The sequence below is a fragment of the Arabidopsis lyrata genome (genome assembly GCF_000004255.2).
Source record: "Arabidopsis lyrata subsp. lyrata unplaced genomic scaffold ARALYscaffold_7, whole genome shotgun sequence".
NCBI classification, from domain to species: Eukaryota; Viridiplantae; Streptophyta; class Magnoliopsida; order Brassicales; family Brassicaceae; genus Arabidopsis; species Arabidopsis lyrata.
Genome location: NW_003302549.1, coordinates 19,648,814 through 19,668,819, shown reverse-complemented (window position 1 = coordinate 19,668,819; position 20,006 = coordinate 19,648,814). Strand labels below are relative to the sequence as shown.

General features: G+C 37.4%; 2 protein-coding genes and 1 long non-coding RNA gene across 3 annotated transcripts; 2 read left to right on the top strand and 1 right to left on the bottom strand.

Annotated features, from left to right (window-relative positions):
- The first annotated feature begins 12,665 nt into the window (after positions 1-12,665).
- LOC9306566 lies at positions 12,666-13,367 on the top strand. Its single transcript, XM_002870449.2, has 2 exons — positions 12,666-12,839; positions 13,082-13,367. The coding sequence occupies exons 1-2, from the start codon at positions 12,764-12,766 to the stop codon at positions 13,240-13,242; spliced, it is 237 nt and encodes a 78-aa protein (XP_002870495.1). The 5' UTR covers positions 12,666-12,763; the 3' UTR covers positions 13,243-13,367.
- Positions 13,368-13,650: 283 nt separating this feature from the next.
- Positions 13,651-14,488, bottom strand: LOC110226828. The gene is made up of 2 exons (XR_002330737.1): positions 14,295-14,488; positions 13,651-14,013 (listed from the first exon to the last, which is right to left on the bottom strand). It is a non-coding gene; the product is annotated as an uncharacterized LOC110226828 (long non-coding RNA).
- A 3,190-nt stretch (positions 14,489-17,678) lies between these two features.
- LOC9304555 lies at positions 17,679-19,245 on the top strand. The gene is made up of 2 exons (XM_002870447.2): positions 17,679-18,195; positions 18,644-19,245. The coding sequence occupies exons 1-2, from the start codon at positions 18,012-18,014 to the stop codon at positions 18,802-18,804; spliced, it is 345 nt and encodes a 114-aa protein (XP_002870493.2). The 5' UTR covers positions 17,679-18,011; the 3' UTR covers positions 18,805-19,245.
- Positions 19,246-20,006: the final 761 nt, after the last annotated feature.

Genomic DNA, 20,006 nt, shown 5'->3' with positions numbered 1-20,006 from the left:
TCGTAAAATAAAACCAAAAGTTGCAATGATTCGTCAAATAAACCAAATGTTGCAACATTTTCGTAACTAAAAATTAAGAATTAAAAATAATAATTTATGAAAAGTTACACCGACGGTAGATGATTAAATGTTTTGCCATATATCAAATAAATATTTCCTTTTAAAATAATTTAAAAAAGAAAAAAAATAATTATAAGAAAATTATAAATTTAGCAGTTTTAATTGAAAAAAAAATAATTGTAAGGAAATTATACATATATTTCCATAAGAGATTTACTATGTGGCACACAAAAATTTGGTTTTAACAAATTATAAATTGTAAAAATATATAATATAATTATAAATTTAAAAAGTTTAATTTCAAAAATAGAAAAATATTCTTATAAGGAAACTATACGTATATATAAGTAAATTATATGTATATTAATTTTTCATAAATATTGAAATCATAAAATTATGCTAACAGTACAAGAAAAAGGATTTCAAAATAGAAAAAGGATTAAAGAAATTATATAATCCGTGATTAATCCTATAAGAAAAAGGATTGTAAATACTCACCTCTATATAAACAAATATATTGTCTCATATTTTCTCCCCAAGCAAACTAATTTACACATAAACATCACCATTGCTTTAACTTCATTCTATTGGTAAAGCTTTTCCTCTTTTTTTTGTCATAAATTATTTTTAGGATAATATTAGTAATTAACCTTTGTAAATCAGATAAAAAAATTGAAAACTAATGTTTTTTAGAGATGAAATGGCCCTCAAACAAAAGACAAAACGTACAGGTAACTAAGAGAAAAAAAAAACATGTAATAAATATTAATAACAAGAAATCAGAAAAAAAAAATCAGAACTGGACATTTGACGACGAAAGAGAGACATCTAATGAGAATCAGAGGAAAAAAAATGTCATTTAATAAAGTAGCATGTCATATTAAAAGAAATAGGAGTAGCATTGTGATTGTTAATAGAGGTGACGATGGTGGTGGTTGATGGTTACGAAGGTGGTGATAGGGTGACTTTAAAATTTACATAAATCATGTAAAAATTATTTATCATTTATTGGAAATATATCATGCCATTTTCTAAAATTAAAACATATATGTTTATATAATTTTAGTTAAGCTTACCACGGGTCCATATTTTTTTTTTTTCCCACAAACACCATTTCTATTAAGTTGTCGGAAAGAGACAATCCGCTAGGGAGAGCCAATCAGGAACCGACTCGCTTACATGGGAGAAAAGAACGTTTCGAGCCCTAGCTTTTTTGGCTAGACAGTCGGCTCGAGAATTAGAACAACGTGGAATAAATCTAATGCTAAAAGATGGGAAAGCGTCCCTCAGAGATCGAAAAGAAGCCAATTCAGCGGCGAAAGTTGGCCACTCGTCTTGGTGGTCTAGGAGAGACAACAAGTCGGAACAGTCAGTGGCGAAAGCTCCAGAGGTATCACCCCTCAAAATCATGCACTCCATTGCCCACAACAAAGAGTCTACCTCCGCGTGAAGTGGTGACAGACTTCTTCTCGTACTCCTGAGACCGAGGAGACTACAATCATCTTGGTTGATTAAAACCCATCCATGTCCGCTCAGGATGCATCCAAATGCCAAGAAGCGTCAAACTGACATTCGGGGGTCCGAGGAGGGGGAAGGCATACAAGAGTCGGAAGGGATATGGACTCGACTACGGCCGCTTCCTTTAGATTTGCTTGTCTCCATGCACTTGCCTCTTTCACGGCCAAACCTAAGGTCTCCAAAGGAGGTTCCTTAAAATTTTTGAACACAAACCGGTTACGACTTTTCCATATATACCAAAGTATCCATGCGAAGATTTCAAAAGTTTCCTCTTCTATTCCGAACTCTCGGCCCCGCCAGAAGAGAAAATCGAAATTATAGAAGAGGGAGCTCTTAGGGAAGAGGGAGCTTTATTGGAAATATATCATGCCATTTTCTAAAATTAAAACATATATGTTTATATAATTTTAGTTAAGCTTACCAAAAAAATAAAAATGATAATTTCGACCAGCAACCCGTGCAACGCACGGGTCCATATCTAGTGCTTATATGTTTGATTTAATAATGAATTTGAATATGCTTATATGTCAATAATCAAACAGTCATTATTCTTAAAAACTTAGTTTGATTTAATAATGGACTGAATTACAATCCCTGTGTCTATATGCTTATATGTACATCTTGCTCCTTAGTTCTAAAAGGACAGTCAAGCCGCATACATTTATCTTCTGTTCTTGCAATGTGTTTAGTATAATAGAGTCTTGTTTATTTAACTAATCTGTTGAGTATATTAGAGTTGTCCTAAGTTGTTTGCTTTATCTACTAATAGCCTGTTATTGTAACAGGTTTAACCGGCACAACGGGAGGCTGTCCCGAGCGATTTCCAGAATTTTTAGGAAGAAGTTTGATGGGCCTTACTACAGCTGGAAGGTTACTCCAATAGACAAACGAGAGAGATATTTTAGGAATTTTGCGGTAATGACATTCTCTCTTACTGTAGTATATTTGACTAGTATGTTATAACTAACTTACTGTTTTGTGTTATGTAGCAGGAGTTTAATTGGGATATTGGAATTACTGCCCTTGTTAGAGAAGGATTCTTGGTTATAGCCAAGAAACGAATGAAAGGGATTGTCAGTCAAATGAAGAAGACTGGTGTACAACCAACTTGGATTGGTGACACACTTTGGGATGAGATGCAGCTATTTTGGAAAACCGCTGATGCTATAGAGAGGAGTAAGAATGCTTTACAATGCAGAAATTCTGATCGTGGCCGACTTGGAGTGCACAAACACTTAGCCGGTCAGAAATCTTTTTATCCAAGTTCATCAAGAGATGGTAAGATGTTTCTTTCCATCCAAACACTTTATTTTTACAAAATTTCTAATATTTCTACACTTGATAATCTATTTGTCTTTCATTTTAGGAGGAAGAGTTGGGGTGTCCAGTTTCACTTGGCGAAGTGTTTATGAGAACGCATACTAGAGCTGATGGATCTTTTGTGGATCAAAAGTCTGAACAAGTTGCTGAGTCGTATAAGAAGACAATTGAAGAGAGATTGGCTGAACTTGAAGAGGAGGGTCAGGATACTTCAGAGATTTCCTCTGAACATTCAACGCATCCTATAGAACTCAGCATTGATGAAATGAATGATATCTTCCTTAAGGTAATTCATTTATGACTTTAGTTTGACACCTATATGATTTTGTTTGCTTGGAATATGATGATAGTCTTGTCTGCTGAGCATTACTTTACTGAATGTGTTTTTTTTTTGTTTCAGTGTACTCATACAGATGACCAAGGCAACCCTTATGGCCTTGGATCTTTTGTGGAGACCCTACACTAAGGAAAAAGGAAGGAGAGTTACACGAGCTCTTCTTCTACAGTTACAGTTGTTGAACTTCAAGATCAGATGCGGCGCAAGATCTCTGATCATGATGCTGAAAATGCAACACGTGATGCAGAGCATCGCACGTCTCAAGCTCGGATCGCCAGCTTGGAGAAGCTCATCCTCTCTATGAAAGAAAAGGATCCTGACTTGGCAGCTTTCATGTCTTCTTCTACACTCCTTCAACTAGAAGTCATCATACCATCCATCACACAAACAGACACCCTTCCAACCACCATAGCAGCAGCAATCCAACCAGCAGGACTCACACCTGCAACCACACCAGCCTCTCCTTTATCTAACACTGCTCCTCTTTAATATTTTTTAGGATGGTTTTTGAATGGTTTGTGAATGATGGATTATTAGCATTTGAAATCGAAATTGCAGGTTTGGGATTATTAGCATTTGAAATCGAAATTGCAGGTTTGGGATTATTAGCATGTAACCAATATGTGACTAAAGCAATTAACAAATGTGACCAATGTGTGACTAAACATTATTACAAAAAACTCCAAACCTGGTATCAAAATGGTTACTAATAGAAGACTCTTTTGCTACACAAAAATAAGAGTCTTAAATTGGTCGCAAATTATTAAGACTCTTTTGCGACTAAATTGGTACTAAAAGATATATCGTCTGTGACTAATGTGGGACTAAATATTCGATCCAAGAACTCTTTCGTTTGTACCTAACAAGTCGCAAACTAGTCGCTAACTTACGTTTGTCGCTCTTTAATCAGAAATTTACAACGACATTCATCAGTCACAGATTAGTCGTTAATCTGCGATGATATATTTTATGTTGGAAAACAGTCGCAAATTAGCGACTATCTTGGGACTGGAAAATTTTGCGACCGTTTGTTTGTGACTATCTGAATTAGTCGTGAATGAGTCGCAAAACCCTATTTTGCGACCGTTTAGCAACCAAAATGAGGGTCACAAATGACGTGTTTTCTTGTAGATCATACTAACACATATCACACTCAACAATCATCAAGTCATATCATCACATAATCTTATCCTATACAATCAGATCTAAGCCTACATATCATGCGTCCAGAAGCATAACAAAAGAAAATGATACTATGCTTCGCAAATACCACCCTCACCTTGGTCACTTGATGACAACAACTCACTTCTCCTTTCTTCTCCTTTAGACTAATTTACTACAAGAGCTTTCATTGCATACTCTTGGGATCCATCTTGGTTCTTCTTCAACAATGGCATAAGCCCACAATTAATGAAGCCTCCTGCAAGGTCTCAGCTAAAATCGAGCTCATTTACTCAACCAACAACACAAACTCGTCACAATTTACTTTATACAAAACTGTCTCGGAAATATACTCATAAGCCAAGCACTAACCGATATAATCATAATCCCACCGTTGATTATTTAGCCAGTAGTACCATGAAGCTCTCCACCAAATTTCGTTCTGATCGGCAGAGTTTCGGATCTCTAAACGTTGTCTCAAAGAAGCCAACACGAAGCTGTTTTCATGTTCATACTTAGCACAGATTTGGACAGTTTCTGCAGTTACTTGTCTAGGAAGAAACATGCATAACTTCTCGAATATAAACTTGATTCAAACTCCGTCAGTTGCGGTGGATACGTGGCAATGTGACCTTTCTAGAGACGTCTTATTTGTGGTCTGATTTCCAATGGTTTACCAGATAGAAGACTCACAAATTCCCAACTTGAACTGCCACTTTTTCCTTCATCTCTTTCCTTCTTTGCTTCTGTTTTGCTTTTGCCCCAGCCTAGATATGATCTGATCATCTTGATCTTCACTTCCCTTTGTTTTCATGAACCAGATCTCTATATCCCTTGCTTCACCCTTGCGATGGTGATGATATATTCTCTGCGACGTCTCCACCTTCGTCCCCGTTTTCTTCTTCTTTATTTCTTTCTTGTTCTCTTTTGCCTTTTTTCTACTCTTTCTGTAAGTGCGGATGAGGTCAAATAAATTACGGAAAGTAAACGAGACAAGAAATTTGTTAACGAGGTTCGGTTTTTCCTACTCCCCGGGACCACGTCCAGATTTCGATTCCACTAGAACAAGAAAGCAAATACAACCTATTCGCAAACGCGTAAATCAAGCACAACCCTCTTGATTCACCGCTCCGTTCTATTAACATGAAATCTTAAGGATAAATCTCTACCCTTAACTAAACTCTCCTGAGCCTAGATTTAATCAGGATAACCTAACCCTGAGCTAAACTCCCCATGAGTCTAGACTTCAATTCTCCTAGTCTTTGGAACAACCACCACACACGAACCGTCACGCCAACGAACCCAACGATCACCAAGATTCTCCAATATGAACCGTCAACACCAACACACAAATAAGCTTGATCACACAAGCACTTAACCCGCAAAACTACGTCGCACACGATCACACACACAATCTCTCACATCGAATCTCTTTGGGATTTTTCCTTTTGCAAATCCGCTTTCTCATAAGGTCACGTCCCCCTTATATAATAAACAGAAACTTGCACCTCAAGTTCTTCCAATCACACATAAGAGAAAGTTTCTAAATCCCATAAGGAAAAGGTTTTCCTTTTTGCCAATTTCCTTTTCACTTCAAGCAAACTTCCTCTTTGTTTACATGATTCCTTTTGTCTTCAAACAAAGATATTTTCCTTTTCCTTGACTTAACAAACGCTCCAACATCCAAGTACTCGAGCTCCTCATTAGCAGTTATGCATCTCATCTTCCTGAATCACATCTTGTACTACTTTCTATACTACTTCAACGACTAGTACAGAACACCAAAATAACTGCATCTTCAATCTCCCCCTTTTTGACTATGTATGTGAACTCAACAACTCTAGCTTCAATAACTTCATCACCAGTAACACAACACCAATAACTCCAATCTCCCCTTACTTGAGTCACATCATGGTCAAAAACTAACCAAACGATCGCCTCCATCTAAACGAAGAATGAAATACCATTGCACCATCATCATAATGATTAACTCTCTTAGACCAAATATTCCTGAGATGTATGAATCCATAACGCACGATGCTTAGCTCTGTTTTACTTCCTGAACGATTTCCTGAATGATCTCCTGAACGATCTCCTGAACAATCTCCTAAACGATCTGCTGAACCTCATCCTGATCTACCCGAAACAAGACTAAATCTCTATCGAGAACCCGCTCTGATACCAATTGTAAGTGCGGATGAGGTCAAATAAATTACGGAAAGTAAACGAGACAAGAAATTTGTTAACGAGGTTCGGTTTTTCCTACTCCCCGGGACCACGTCCAGATTTCGATTCCATTAGAACAAGAAAGCAAATACAACCTATTCGCAAACGCGTAAATCAAGCACAACCCTCTTGATTCACCGCTCCGTTATATTAACATGAAATTTTAAGGATAAATCTCTACCCTTAACTAAACTCTCCTGAGCCTAGATTTAATCAGGATAACCTAACCCTGAGCTAAACTCCCCCTGAGTCTAGACTTCAATTCTCCTAGTCTTTGGAACAACCACCACGCACGAACCGTCACGCCAACGAACCCAACGATCACCAAGATTCTCCAATATGAACCGTCAACACCAACACACAAATAAGCTTGATCACACAAGCACTTAACCCGCGAAACTACGTCGCACACGATCACACACACAATCTCTCACATCGAATCTCTTTGGGATTTTTCCTCTTGCAAATCCGGTTTCTCATAAGGTCACGTCCCCCTTATATAATAAACAGAAACTTGCACCTCAAGTTCTTCCAATCACACATAAGAGAAAGTTTCTAAATCCCATAAGGAAAATGTTTTCCTTTTTGGCAATTTCCTTTTCACTTCAAGCAAACTTCCTCTTTGCTTACATGATTCCTTTTGTCTTCAAACAAAGATATTTTCCTTTTCCTTGACTTAACAAACGCTCCAACATCCAAGTACTCGAGCTCCTCATCAGCAGTTATGCATCTCATCTTCCTGAATCATATCTTGTACTACTTTATGTACTACTTCAACGACTAGTGCAGAACACCAAAATAACTGCATCTTCACTTTCTTCTCATCCTCCTCGACTGATCCTAAAACCACCGCTTCCGATCTACTACCAATTCACTCCACTGCCTCATCATCACCGTTGTCCGGTCTCGTCTCGATTGTCGTCACTCCGGTCTACCGCTTTATCTCCGACGCAACCAATCTCTTTATTTTTCCTATAGTGAATCATGATGCTTACTTTCTCTTTGGTTTGGTGACTCTGGTATGTTTCTCTCTTTGCTCTGGTTTGGTACTCGATCAATCTCTTCTTCTCTTTATCTACACGCCACACTTATTATTTTGGTCTCGATGATGACGACGAACACTTCAGCAATGCCGGCAAAGTTGGCGGTGATAACTTGACAACGCCGGTGATGATGGTGAACTCCAATATTGAGAGAGGCTTGGGCTTGGCGGCGCTTTTAGGGTTCACACGAACTCCCTCTCCTTCCTCTCAAAACGACCACGGCGATAGCTACACATGTGTATATAGTATATATACTCTAGCTCATCCAAATCTAACGACATGGCCTATGTCATTTTGATAATTATAAATTCCATTGGACTTTTATGGGCTTCAAATAATGATGGAATTTGGCCCAACAATAATCTGCGAGAGCGGGATGTTACACTCTTCTTCAGTTGTCTAGTTAAAACATTTGTAATAATCTTGTCGATGACATTGCACAAACTAATTGGCATTTGGGGATTAGACAAATTTTCTGTTGGCACGAGGATCTTCTTCAATACTCTAAAAGTCTCGTTGTCTTGAGTTTCTTGGGGAGTGGACAAATTTTAGTCATGTTGATGTCTTTATGTAAGCATCCAGTTCTAAAAAAGCTTGCACCATTCCAGTTCAAACGGCTATATTAACAAATATTTTTTTGTCCGAAATCCGTAAGAAAGATTTCAATTTTCCGAAATATTTCGGATATGTTACCAAAATTTAAACGGATATAGTAATGGATATATTTTGGGCAGAAATCTGTCAGATTATATTTGGTTGGATTCCGTCAGAAATTCTGACCATTAAAAATCAGTCAGAATATTGTCGGAAAACCATCGGAAATTTGTGACCGTTCAATGTCCGTCGGAAATTTTGTCGAAGAGGCCTTGTTTTCTATAGATATATAATCTTTTTGGATACTTTTCAATTGGTTTTCATGTTAAACATTCAAATTGGTTAAAATTATATTACGGTTGAGCCAAGTTTAGTTTACATGTTGGGTTTATGGTTTAGTTTGGTTTTGAATTATTTAAATTGGGTTTTAATCTTTCAATTAATGGGTTATGTCAAAAATGACAGAAATGTTTCAATTTGGGCGCTTTCTCAGGTTCCTACGGCTATGGGAAATTTTCCAACGGAATCTATTTTTGCGAATTTGGATCACTTATTTTGGAGAATACCTTCGGAATTTGATTCACCAGCCTTCCATGGATTATCTGGTATATTTGAAAATATGGATAAAGATCCCTTAGAGGTATTACGGTTAGCGATAAAGAAGCACAATTGTGGCAGTCAGCCCAAATCGAGCTTCATAATGGAAATCATGGTCATGTGGAATTGGTAAGTCGATCTCGAGTGGGGGATGCTTCACTTGATTCGAATTATTTTGGATACCGCTACTTTGTAGATGGATCATGGAAAGAAAGTGACAAGTTCTCCAGTACAGGGTGGTTCTGTACATCATCAAACGGAGAGCCGCCAACCAAGGGAGCTGCCAACCTCAGTAGAAGTCTATCTCCATTACAGACAGAAGTCGAGGCCCTTCTCTGGGCGATGAAGTGTATGATTGGTGCAGATAATCAAGAGGTAGCGTTCTTTACAGAATGTTCTGATCTGGTGAAGATAGTGTCTTCTCCAACCGAATGGCCGGCGTTTTCAATATATTTGGAAAATTTCCAGAGCGACAAGGAGGAATTCTCAACCTTCTCTTTATCTTTAGTTTCTCATAGTGCTAATGTAAAAGCGGATAATCTAGCACGAAAAGTTCGTACAGAACCGCTTCATATCACATATGTAAACAACATTCTCCACGAATGACTCTTTTTAGCTCTAATTAATTTCGGATGACAAAAAAAACATATTTTGTTTTTCAGTGCATGTCACTATGCATTAAGTATAAGTTGGTGTAGTTGAAACTATCTATTTTTACCTGCCACACATAATCATGTAATCCTATCTATAAATTATTTTTCCAAAAAATAATTTCAGAACATTTATTGAAGTTAATGGAATAGAGACCTTTAAATGATAAATATGTCTCTTATCAACATCCAATTTAATTTATTTTCTTTTTCAATTATATATCATATATGACAAATGAACCAAATACTGCTTAATACATAATTGACCGAACACTACTTGAAAACGGCTGTAAAAATCCAAACTTCTTTGTAACTTCTCTCTAACTTTTGCTTTTGAGTTGGGCAGAGATGAAATCATCCAAGACTCCGTTTAGAAGACTTAAAATAATGTGCTATCCTAGCTAAAATCCTATAAAACTCTCCAATCAAATCCCACTAAACCACTCTTTAATCAATTGCTGTCAAAAATTTCTTTTTACTAGCTAGTCTACCATAATCACCTTATGCTACAAAAATTAATATCCATAGCCAAATCCTTATAGAACCGAGATCCCGCAAACCTTATTTTATCTATTTGAATCCAACATATGTTCTTTACCAGATTTTCTTTAGTTAGCTAGCTCCTCTTTTGGCCACTTAATTTTCACTTTTCTTATAATCAAAACCTAAATATGGATCAAAATTCCCATATGTTATACTAATTTACCGAGATCCCTGTCCTTATTTTTAGACGAATTTATTCTACTTTCCTTTGTTAAAATATGTTTTCCTATAATTTTTTTTTTTTTTGCTAAATTGTAAATATTTCATAGAAAATGAAAAAGTTTAGGTTACAAACATAGATTTGAAACCTATGCATATCCATGGCAAAAATAATAAAAACATGGAAACATAACATACGGTTAATTAAAACCAAGTTTTCGGTCCATCTTCCCAACCCCGTAAATAAAGCTATGAAGCAAAGGGAAAAGATGAAGCGATTACGTTCTGATCTATCCTTCCCGAATGAAAGTGCAAAGTAGAAGGGCTTTTGCTTAAAGTGGGAAACCTTAAAGTGACGGACCAAGAGCTTCACAAGCCTTTCGCAGGAGACCCGAGACCGAGCCGTCAACGGTTTGAACACTCCAAATCTACGATCACTTACTCTCCCTGCTTCAAGTGAGATCGATTCTTCAATTCAATCCATGAGCTTTCCTAGAAACGGAACCTCACACGCCAAAAACCAGAGATGCAAGCTCCCTCTAACCAAGTTCCTCCTCGAAGTCAGCAGCGCAGAGCAAGATAAGAAAAATCACCACTGCATCAAAAGTCTTTAGCCCTACTAGCTCCTCTAAAGCTCAATCCAAAACACAAAGAAAAACGCATGGAAAGCAAGCTAACTTCAAAACAAAAGCACTGTCAAAAGGAAGCCACAGGAAAGAACAAGTCTTGAACAAAACCAAAGAGGCGAAATGCAAACGGAGATCTCAAAAGTAGTAGGTAACAAGCTACCACCGATAGCTAACGCCACAACTTGAAAACACCATTGCAGCTGCACAAAGGAGGCAAAGAGCATCCAAATCGTCGACAAAGCTTAACCAGCCACAAGAACCATGCTCCTAAAAATTCTGCTACCGACCCCAAGCAGAATAGGCCAACAGAGACATGGTTCTCCTAAAATCAAGCTCGACGAAGACAACTAGACGACCTTAGACAAACCAATAACAGCCAAACTTTGATTACCTATGTGGAGGAGAAACAGAAAAGAGAGGCTGAGGCATCAGAAGCAACAGCGGGCCAACGGAGAACACTGACCAAAGCTGGAGAACCAGACACTGCGCTAAAGAAAGCCTCTCAGTTCAAACTCCAACACACAAAATCGACACGCACGGAGCGGACAGAGGCTTCAAGCGAGCGGGGGCAAGCTGTCCTCAAGGCAAACTCCCGACTCAGAGAAACCCGAGACCTCGGTAGACACGAGCCAAAACGCGGTGGTTAGACCAAGAGAGATCTTGGAAAAGATGACTCCGAGCCAAGAAGAGAGACGCCACCACGACGAAGCCAAGGGAAGAACGCTCGACCAACGGAAATCACCAGGAAGAAGGAGATTTAGAGCAGATCTACTAACAAAAGCTTGCTCTGCCGAAAAGAAGCGAGACACTTGGACCGGAGATGAGAGCCTCTACCACTGTCCAGCACCGTCTACAGGCAGTGGAGGGAGAGGGCAGGAGAAACCAGTCACCGGAAAACCGGCCGTCGCGCATGGAGAACCTTCAACACACACCACGAGAACCAAAGAAGAAACGACCCTCCAGAGCCTTCAAGAGCACATGAGAAGAAGAGAGCAAGTAACCAAGAGCCCTCTCACAGTGTCGGTCGGAACCAAACACCGGAGAGGCAAGGGCGGCGGAGATTAGGGTTGTCGCAGAAAAATCGCTTTGGGAGAGAAGTTTTGGGGGCGTGTGGATGAGACGCGCTTAATGAATTTCTTTTCTTTATTTTTCCTATAATTTAGAAACCTTATAATCTCTTCACACAATTCCACGACCCCTAAGACTCGAATGAAAATTACGGTCTTATGTCATCATTTAGGAAATGGATCGTTCAAGTTGAAATAACTCCAGTCATATCATAAGAATACTTATAAAAGCCATCAACCGTTTTGCACACCACTGGAATTAAAGAAGTCAGCCACTCAAGAGATGCAGTGGACGACGGTTGTTGGACCGTGGCAAGTGCATTCATCAGTCTCATCCACATCACCTTCTCTGCCCTTTATCCATTAGCTAAATGCTTCAGCTCTATTTTTTTGTCAAAGTGTTTAAGCACACTCTAGATTAAGTAACTTAATTAATCTCTTTCTTTAATTCAGCTCCTCACAAACTGTATGCTCCAACGGATCATAACCATGTAATCTTTGCCACTTTTAAATTAACGCATCAAAATATTTTTTCAAAAAAGTTGAAATATTGAAACCATACGAAAAGCGTCGTACCATAAAAAAAAAATAAAAGAGGGGCTTGCCAAGTTGACTTTGTCTACCCTAAAAAATAAACTCATTTTTTCTTTGTTGACTATTGGGCCATAAAAATCAGTCTTCATAGATGCAAATAAGTCGTAAGTCAAAACACGGGGAGAAGAAAATTAGTGGGCAGTATAGCAATAAGCAATAAGCTAAGCTACCAACCGCGTACATTTTAAATGCTATATAAAAAGTTTGTATCTATTCAGTTTCTCATTATTTCTTTTTAGTTATTTAATTGAGACAAGAAGAGCCAATGGCGATGAAGACATCACATGTTCTTCTGCTTTGTCTGGTGTTTGTGATTGGTCTTGTAGAAGCTAGAATATCAGGTCAGTTCACGTATCAAGAGAATCAAAATTAATATATACTGCAACTTTTCTGTTTTAAAAGGTAAAGTAAATATCAATTCGATAGGATCAAATCTAATTTTGCTAGGTTTGAAATGGATAACAAAATATAAGAGTAAGTTATATGTTCTTCGAATTTTTGACGTTGCACAAATTAGGGGAGTGAGAGTAAATCGAGCATACATTTTTTTTACAACTATATTAATATCTTGGGTATGCAATAGGGGGCGATATGGGTCCGGAAATAAGAACTCCACCATCAGGATCATGTGGAGCTTCAATTGCCGAATACGATTCATCACGAGTACTAGCCAAGAGACCACCACCATGTAGACGTCCTCGACCCCAAAACCAAGAAGATGTGACTCACACTACACTTCCTTGAAATATAAGACCACTACTTGATCTATATGTAATGTTGTTTAAAGATTGTCAAAGTGATACATGGAGTGACTCTAATCTCGGTTATACCTATATTTTCACTATATTTACTAGGAATTATTTTAAACTCTTAGCCATATTTAGACTGACAATGAAGAAGCATTAAGTCAGTGTCATTAGTTCTACCGATTAACCAGGTTGAGATCTTATGGGAATATGTCAAAGTCCCGTGGTCGAATTCTATCTGCAACGTCTTCGGATACCAAAAAAAAAATAGTACTCAAGATAATATCCAATAAAATATTCTTTGATTTTTTGATTAGTTATTGAATCTTTTATACTCTCAATTAAAGATATCTTATTCAATGGTGGATATGCGAGCATGATAACTTATATGCTGTTCTATATCGCCACTCTCAATTAAAGATATCTTATTCAATGCAGCAATAGTTTTTTGTTTTTGTTTTTGTTGGATATAACTTTACATTTAAAAAATGTATATTATTTAAAGTTTACAACACCAGCTAATTAATTTGACGTTAACATGATAATGAGTCCCACACCAGCGAGATTTTGTATTAAACACCAATATTATGCAGTCAGAGAAGATGAAGATGTTACCTATCTTCAGCAGCATCATGTGTTTGCAATTATGGTTTTGGAGGATGATGTCTACAGAGTTTTCGTTTTCTTGTCTTTTGTTTAGCTTCCTCAAAGACTAAATTTCCTATTTGATCTCCACATGTTGGAGATGGTGGTGTGTATACTTGGGCATCTATATCACCATGAATGAGCCTCACATTAGCCGTTTTGTACAAACAAAATAATCATGAGAAAACTACATTAAAACAAATTGAAGTTCTTTCGATGGGCTTATTATTCTTCCCTCAAATCAAAACTCCAAGTTTTTCAAAGAACAAAAAAAAAATCATAACTAAGGTAATATAAAACTATTACTGAACTTGTAGCTTCCAAATTCAATCAGGTTCAAAATTTTGCTATTAGGGTAGTTTTGGTGCTAGGAGAAGATATATTCTTATACATAGATGTACTTACATAGCATGCGGTGTGTAGCTCCAACATGAGAAAAATGAGATAAAAGGAGAAGAAACAACGATAGGGAAAGAGAAATATATGATGTTTTCATAAACATTATTGACTTCATCATACCTTCGTCTAAATGTTTTCAGGGTATTATTATACATAAACATATATTAAAGAAGCAACTACTTTTCAATTTCCAAGTACTTTAATTAAAAGTTTGGTAGCAATAAATGAACGCGCTAATTTTCGTGGCTAAACTAATCTAGTGGCTATGGCCAATATTTTCCACCATATATTATCATTCCATCGCTATCGGCTATCCTTTTCTATTGCAGTTATGAGCGCAAGAACTTTCTTAACTTTATTAATTGATATAAAATTTGGCCAATAATAAAAGGACAAGTGGAGACACAGTTTCACAAAGTTTCTCAAACCAGAAACTGTGTATACACTCTCTCCTACTTTTATATTATTTTCTATTTTTTTAATCTTAAGACATTACTGTTGGAGATGCTCTAAGTACATGTATTATGTTTAAGTATCATACTTGTCTGTTTTTGACGGGCTTCAATATTTTTTTTTTTTTGCTAAGAATGTAAATATTTCATAAAATAAAAAATGTTTAGGTTTACAATCGATGATTATAATCCTAGAAAATGGTTCCATGGCAAAAAAGATAAAAACATGGAAGCATAAGTTAGTAACCACGGTTTTCGGTCCATCCACTCAACCATAGCGAAAGAGCTATGAGAGTTAAATGAAGCGATGACGATTTTGTTGTTCTTCCTAGAAGAATTGCAAAAGGAGAAGGGCGACTGCAAATTGTGACCGCCGAGTTGCAGAAGACACATAGCTCTAGAAGCCTTTCAAAGGAGGCCCGAGACCGAGATGTCAACGGAAAAGAACTCCAAACCCTGCCACACATTCTCTCCCCGCAAAATGCAGAAGCGATTCTTTGATCAAGTCCATGAGCTTTCTTCGGACGGAACCTCACACGCCAAATTATGCCAACGGTGTGTGCTCCCTCTACCAAGTTCACCCGAAGTCGGCTAGCGCAGAGCAACAATAAAAACAGTTCACCACCACACCAAAGGCCATTAGCCTTACTAGCTCCTCTATAGCACAATCTTAACGCAAGCAAGAGGCGGACACTCAAAGCATAGCAAACTTCTACCAAAAGGCAAAAACAAAAGCAAGCCACAACAAAACCAGGCCTTGAACCAAACCAAAAGTCTTGGTATACATGTAACGTCCTCAATTGGCGATGAAAGCTAGTACCACCGGTAACTAAAACATCAACAAATCAAACACTACTGCAGCCAAAAGAATGATCAAAAGAGCATCCGAAAAGACAAAACAACTTGACCTGCCACGAGGAAGCACTCTCCTAATAATCCTGCCAATGTCCACGAGCAGAAGATGCCAACAGAGAAATGCTTCTTCCAAACGTCAAGGCTTGTCGAGACAGAAAACTCAAAGCAGAATCAAACAACAGCCAAGTCCTGAAACCTAAGCGAAGGAGAGACGAAAGAGAGGTTGAGGCTTCAAAGGCTCGGAAAGTCAAAGAACAACAAGCTAGGCTGGTAAGCTCTCGACAGAGCCGCTGAAAACCACTCGAATCAAAACTCCAAAACTCGAAAACGACTCGCACGGGGTGGACAGAAGCTACTAGCTACTAGGAAAAGCCGTCCTCAAAGCAAATCCCAACAGAGAGAAGCCCAAAACCGCCGGTAGACACGAGTTGAAGCGCAATGGTTAGTCCAAGAGGAGTCTTGGAAAATGCGAGACCAAGCAAGGCGGAGAGAAGCCACACCACAGCAACGCCGAGAGAAGCCCGCACCGCCACCAGAAACGCCAGGAAGAAGGAGATCTAGAAGTAGATCTACAAGTGAGAACTTGCTCCGCCGCCAGAGAGGCGAGTCGCTAGGGAAGAAACCAAGCCTCCGCCTTGATCTGTCACCGTCTACAGGCAATAGAGGCAGAGAGCATGAGATTCCGACCACCGAGAACGGCCGACACGCACGGCGGACCCTCAACTCTCACCGCGAGAAACAGGACCGAAACAAGACTTCCGAATCTTCAAGTGCACAAATGAAATCGGACAGAAAGAACCTAGAGCCCTCTCACGGCACCGGTCGCAACCGGTCACCGGAGAGGCAAGCAATTGACGGCGACTGTGTTGTTCTCGGTGAGAAGAATGGAGGAAAGTCGCCCACGCGTGCTACTCACGCGCCCGACTTTTTGGTTTTTTTATTTTTCCTAACGGGCTTCAATATAGCTAAGTCAATTTTAATACTCATACCCATGCATTTTTTTAAGCTCTCTTTGTCGAGTCGCTTGGGTGCTGTTAGATCTATCTATGCAACTTTGATTCAAATTCAATAAAGAGGCCGGTTAGGGGTTACACATTGTGCTCGTGCCCTCTGCTATGATGCTAGAATTCTGCAAGAATCTTAGATCTTGCCCATTTTTGTAATTCGAAAAGAGACAAAAAAAAAAAAAAAAAAAAAAAAAAAACTCCTTGTCTCTGCTTCAGATCATGGACACTAGATGTCACAATTAACCCCTAAGTGCCTAAGATTCGAGTTTACCGCTAAAGAACCTGTTATTACTTGCCATATGAAATGCCATGATTTTGGTGAATATTTTAGCTTATGAATATAGCCTGCAATAACCAAAAATATGGTGGCAAGACCTGCGGTGGGATTTTAGATGATGGTACATTTTGTTTAGTCCAATATCATGATCTAACTGCATATATTCCTGACTTTGTATAGTGTCAATCTAGTATGTCCACTTTTTCCATGCTGGTTATGGGAATTCCCGAATGATCAGTATATCTTCCGGATGTATGATGTCTTTCACTCATTACATTTATTTCACATCCTTGTCGTTGGGTTAGTCAGTTGATAAACCGTCCGGTTAGGGTAAAAGAAATATCCTTTACATATAACTGGCTTTGATAAGATTTTAATACTCAATCTCTCTTATTATATATTGCTTAATATATCCAGGACTAAACGTCAACAATGTAACAATCTTTATTGCAAATTCTAAATCCTCTGTACAGAATTCCAAAGAACATTTGATATGAATTAAAAGGAAGTACAATAATGAGTATCAAGAACATCAACAACAACAATGGATATGAATCAAAGAACAATTGAAATCTAGAATCCTCGTATCCCTCCGATTCTATCTTTCCCACTCACTGATTACTCTCACAAGTCACAATTCACATGCCTCGTTTCGTCCTCGGTTTCTTGTATTTGTAGACTTCACAAGCCACACTTCCTTCTGTTACAAGTTTGTTACTTCTCCTCAATCTCTTCCAAATAGAGCTCACGTGTTCTGCACACCCTTTGTAGCTTATCAAAGGATGGAAATTGATTTAGCAAGTCCTTCACAGTGACTCAAGCTTAAATGACACGTGGGTATTTACATATATGGAAAATCTAATGGTGTCATCAGTCCTTTTAATAAAACGTGGGTATTACAAAATGTGGGTTTCGGTTGTTGATGGCAATGTGAAATCGTCTAGACTACAAGAGAAAAAAAAGTTGTCTTTGTTGACTATTGGGTCATAAAATAATGAAAAAATAAGTTATCATAGATGCAAATATGCAATCATGCAAATAAGTCGTAACGGGACTACGGGAGGAGAGGAAAATTAGTTGGAAGTATATTGCAACTAGCTAACCTACCAACCGTGTTCACTTTCAAGTTTCAATGCTACATTTAGTAATATCTAATATATATAAGGTATCAAAATATAAAAGTTTATATCATAATTTCTTTTGGTTATTTAAGATAGAAGAGCCAATGGCGATGAAGAAGACATCACATGTTCTTCTGCTAAGTCTTCTGCTTTGCCTGATGTTTGTGATTGGTCTTGTAGAAGCTAGTATTCCAGGTTAGTTCACATATTAAGAGAATCACATAATTCTTAACCTTTTCAATCTCTCATGTTTTGAATATTGGTAAAGCGAGTAAAGTAAAATGAAAATAAAACTATGTTGTGAAAAGAGAATTGATAAAGTAAATTAAATGTTAAAGATTTTGGTTGAATCAAGATAACATCGACTACTAAGAGAAAAGTAAGCATATAGAATTGTGCATTACAACATTTGCTTCCTTAAATCCCTATATCAGTTTCGAATTTTCTTTAGTTGAGTAGGAAAATGAGGTTGTTCCATGAACCAAAAGCATTATATATAGCTCAACCATTTTCTTGATATATCGATTTGATTTCTATATTTTTCTCAGTTAGGATGAACAAGTGACTCAGATTTCAGATTATAGAATCAAATCAAGCAGCTAAATTTTATCATTAATAAATCAGTATCTTGGCTATGAAATAGGTGGTGATATGGGTCCAGAAATATATACTCCACCATCAGGATCATGTGGAGCTCCTATTGCCAAATATGATTCCCAAGTACTACTAACCAAGAGACCACCACCATGTAGACGTCCTCGACTCGAAAACACAGAAGATGTGACCTACACCACACGACCTTAAAATATAGGAACACTACTCGATATATATGTAATATTCTTTTAAGGATTATCGTTATCGAAATGATACGTGGAGTGATTCTAATCTCGGTCATTACCAATATTTTCACTACACTGATTTTTTAGTTACTGTTTAAAGCAAAAAAAGAAAAAAGTTCTAAACTCAAATGTGTTAATTCTACCGATTATGTAACCAGGATGAGATTTTATATGGGAATATGGCAAAGTCCCGGGGTCGAATTCTACCCGCAACTTCTATGGATACCAAGTAAAAGTAGAAAGGTCACTGTTTTGCTCATCAACATGCAATGAATATGGTCACAATTAATTACTAATTACTAATTACTAAACCAAGTCGCATTGGTCCAGTGGTAAAGGAGAGAAAAGTCTCCGCCACCTGGGTTCGAGTAGCATTGGCCACCGGGGTTCGAATTCTAACATGGTTTCTCCGGGCCCCAGGATTAGTCTTTGGGCCTAGAAAGACTTTAAGATCACCTGAGTTATCAAAAAAAAAAAAAAAAAAAAATATGGCCACAATTATCAAAAGAAAAAAAAAATCCAAAAGATCAAACAAAAAAGATTGTTAGCTTTGCATATTAAACTTTCCTGTTGTGGAGTTTTCTTCGCCTAGGAATTAATGAGCAGATATTTCACCTCTCTAGAAAATTAAGCATATAGTCAAGGGCCAAGTTAAGTGAGAAAACGTTTTGTATATTAAATCTAAAGATAGATAAGAACTTAACTAGTCTGATAATTTGAACAAGCAAATTATTGATAGAGTTAAAGATTTATTTTTTGGTTTCATAGACCATGCGGATATGTTTCATGTACAATTTTCGTAATTAATAACTTTAGTAATCTTCTTGTCCTTACAAGGACATCATTTTAATAATACACTTTAAGAAAAGCTAATACAAGTATAATATGAAAAATAAGAGAGGCAGACCAAATGAGGAGATGAAGACCTAGTTCGAGCATTGGAGGCTAAATATGTATGTACCTAAACCAAATGGATAAATAGGTTTCATAGATGTAAAACTTGAATAATAGAAGTTCGGGTTAATGGGAGAGGTAAATTTGAAACCAAATTATAATAAAAATTAAAAACAAAACAAAAGTGCAAAAATAAAATTTCAAAGTCTAACATGTAATTATATATACATATGAAAGAATGTTTACTTGATTTTCAAAATTTGAAATTTAATA

Bases quoted from the DNA above. Each gene is read 5' to 3' on its own strand.
- LOC9306566 (XM_002870449.2), top strand. From the start codon at position 12,764: ATGGCGATGAAGACATCACATGTTCTTCTGCTTTGTCTGGTGTTTGTG. The intron at 12,840-13,081 runs GTCAGTTCACGT...GGTATGCAATAG, and splicing joins TGTAGAAGCTAGAATATCAG to GGGGCGATATGGGTCCGGAA.
- LOC9304555 (XM_002870447.2), top strand. From the start codon at position 18,012: ATGCTACATTTAGTAATATCTAATATATATAAGGTATCAAAATATAAA. The intron at 18,196-18,643 runs GTTAGTTCACAT...GCTATGAAATAG, and splicing joins TGTAGAAGCTAGTATTCCAG to GTGGTGATATGGGTCCAGAA.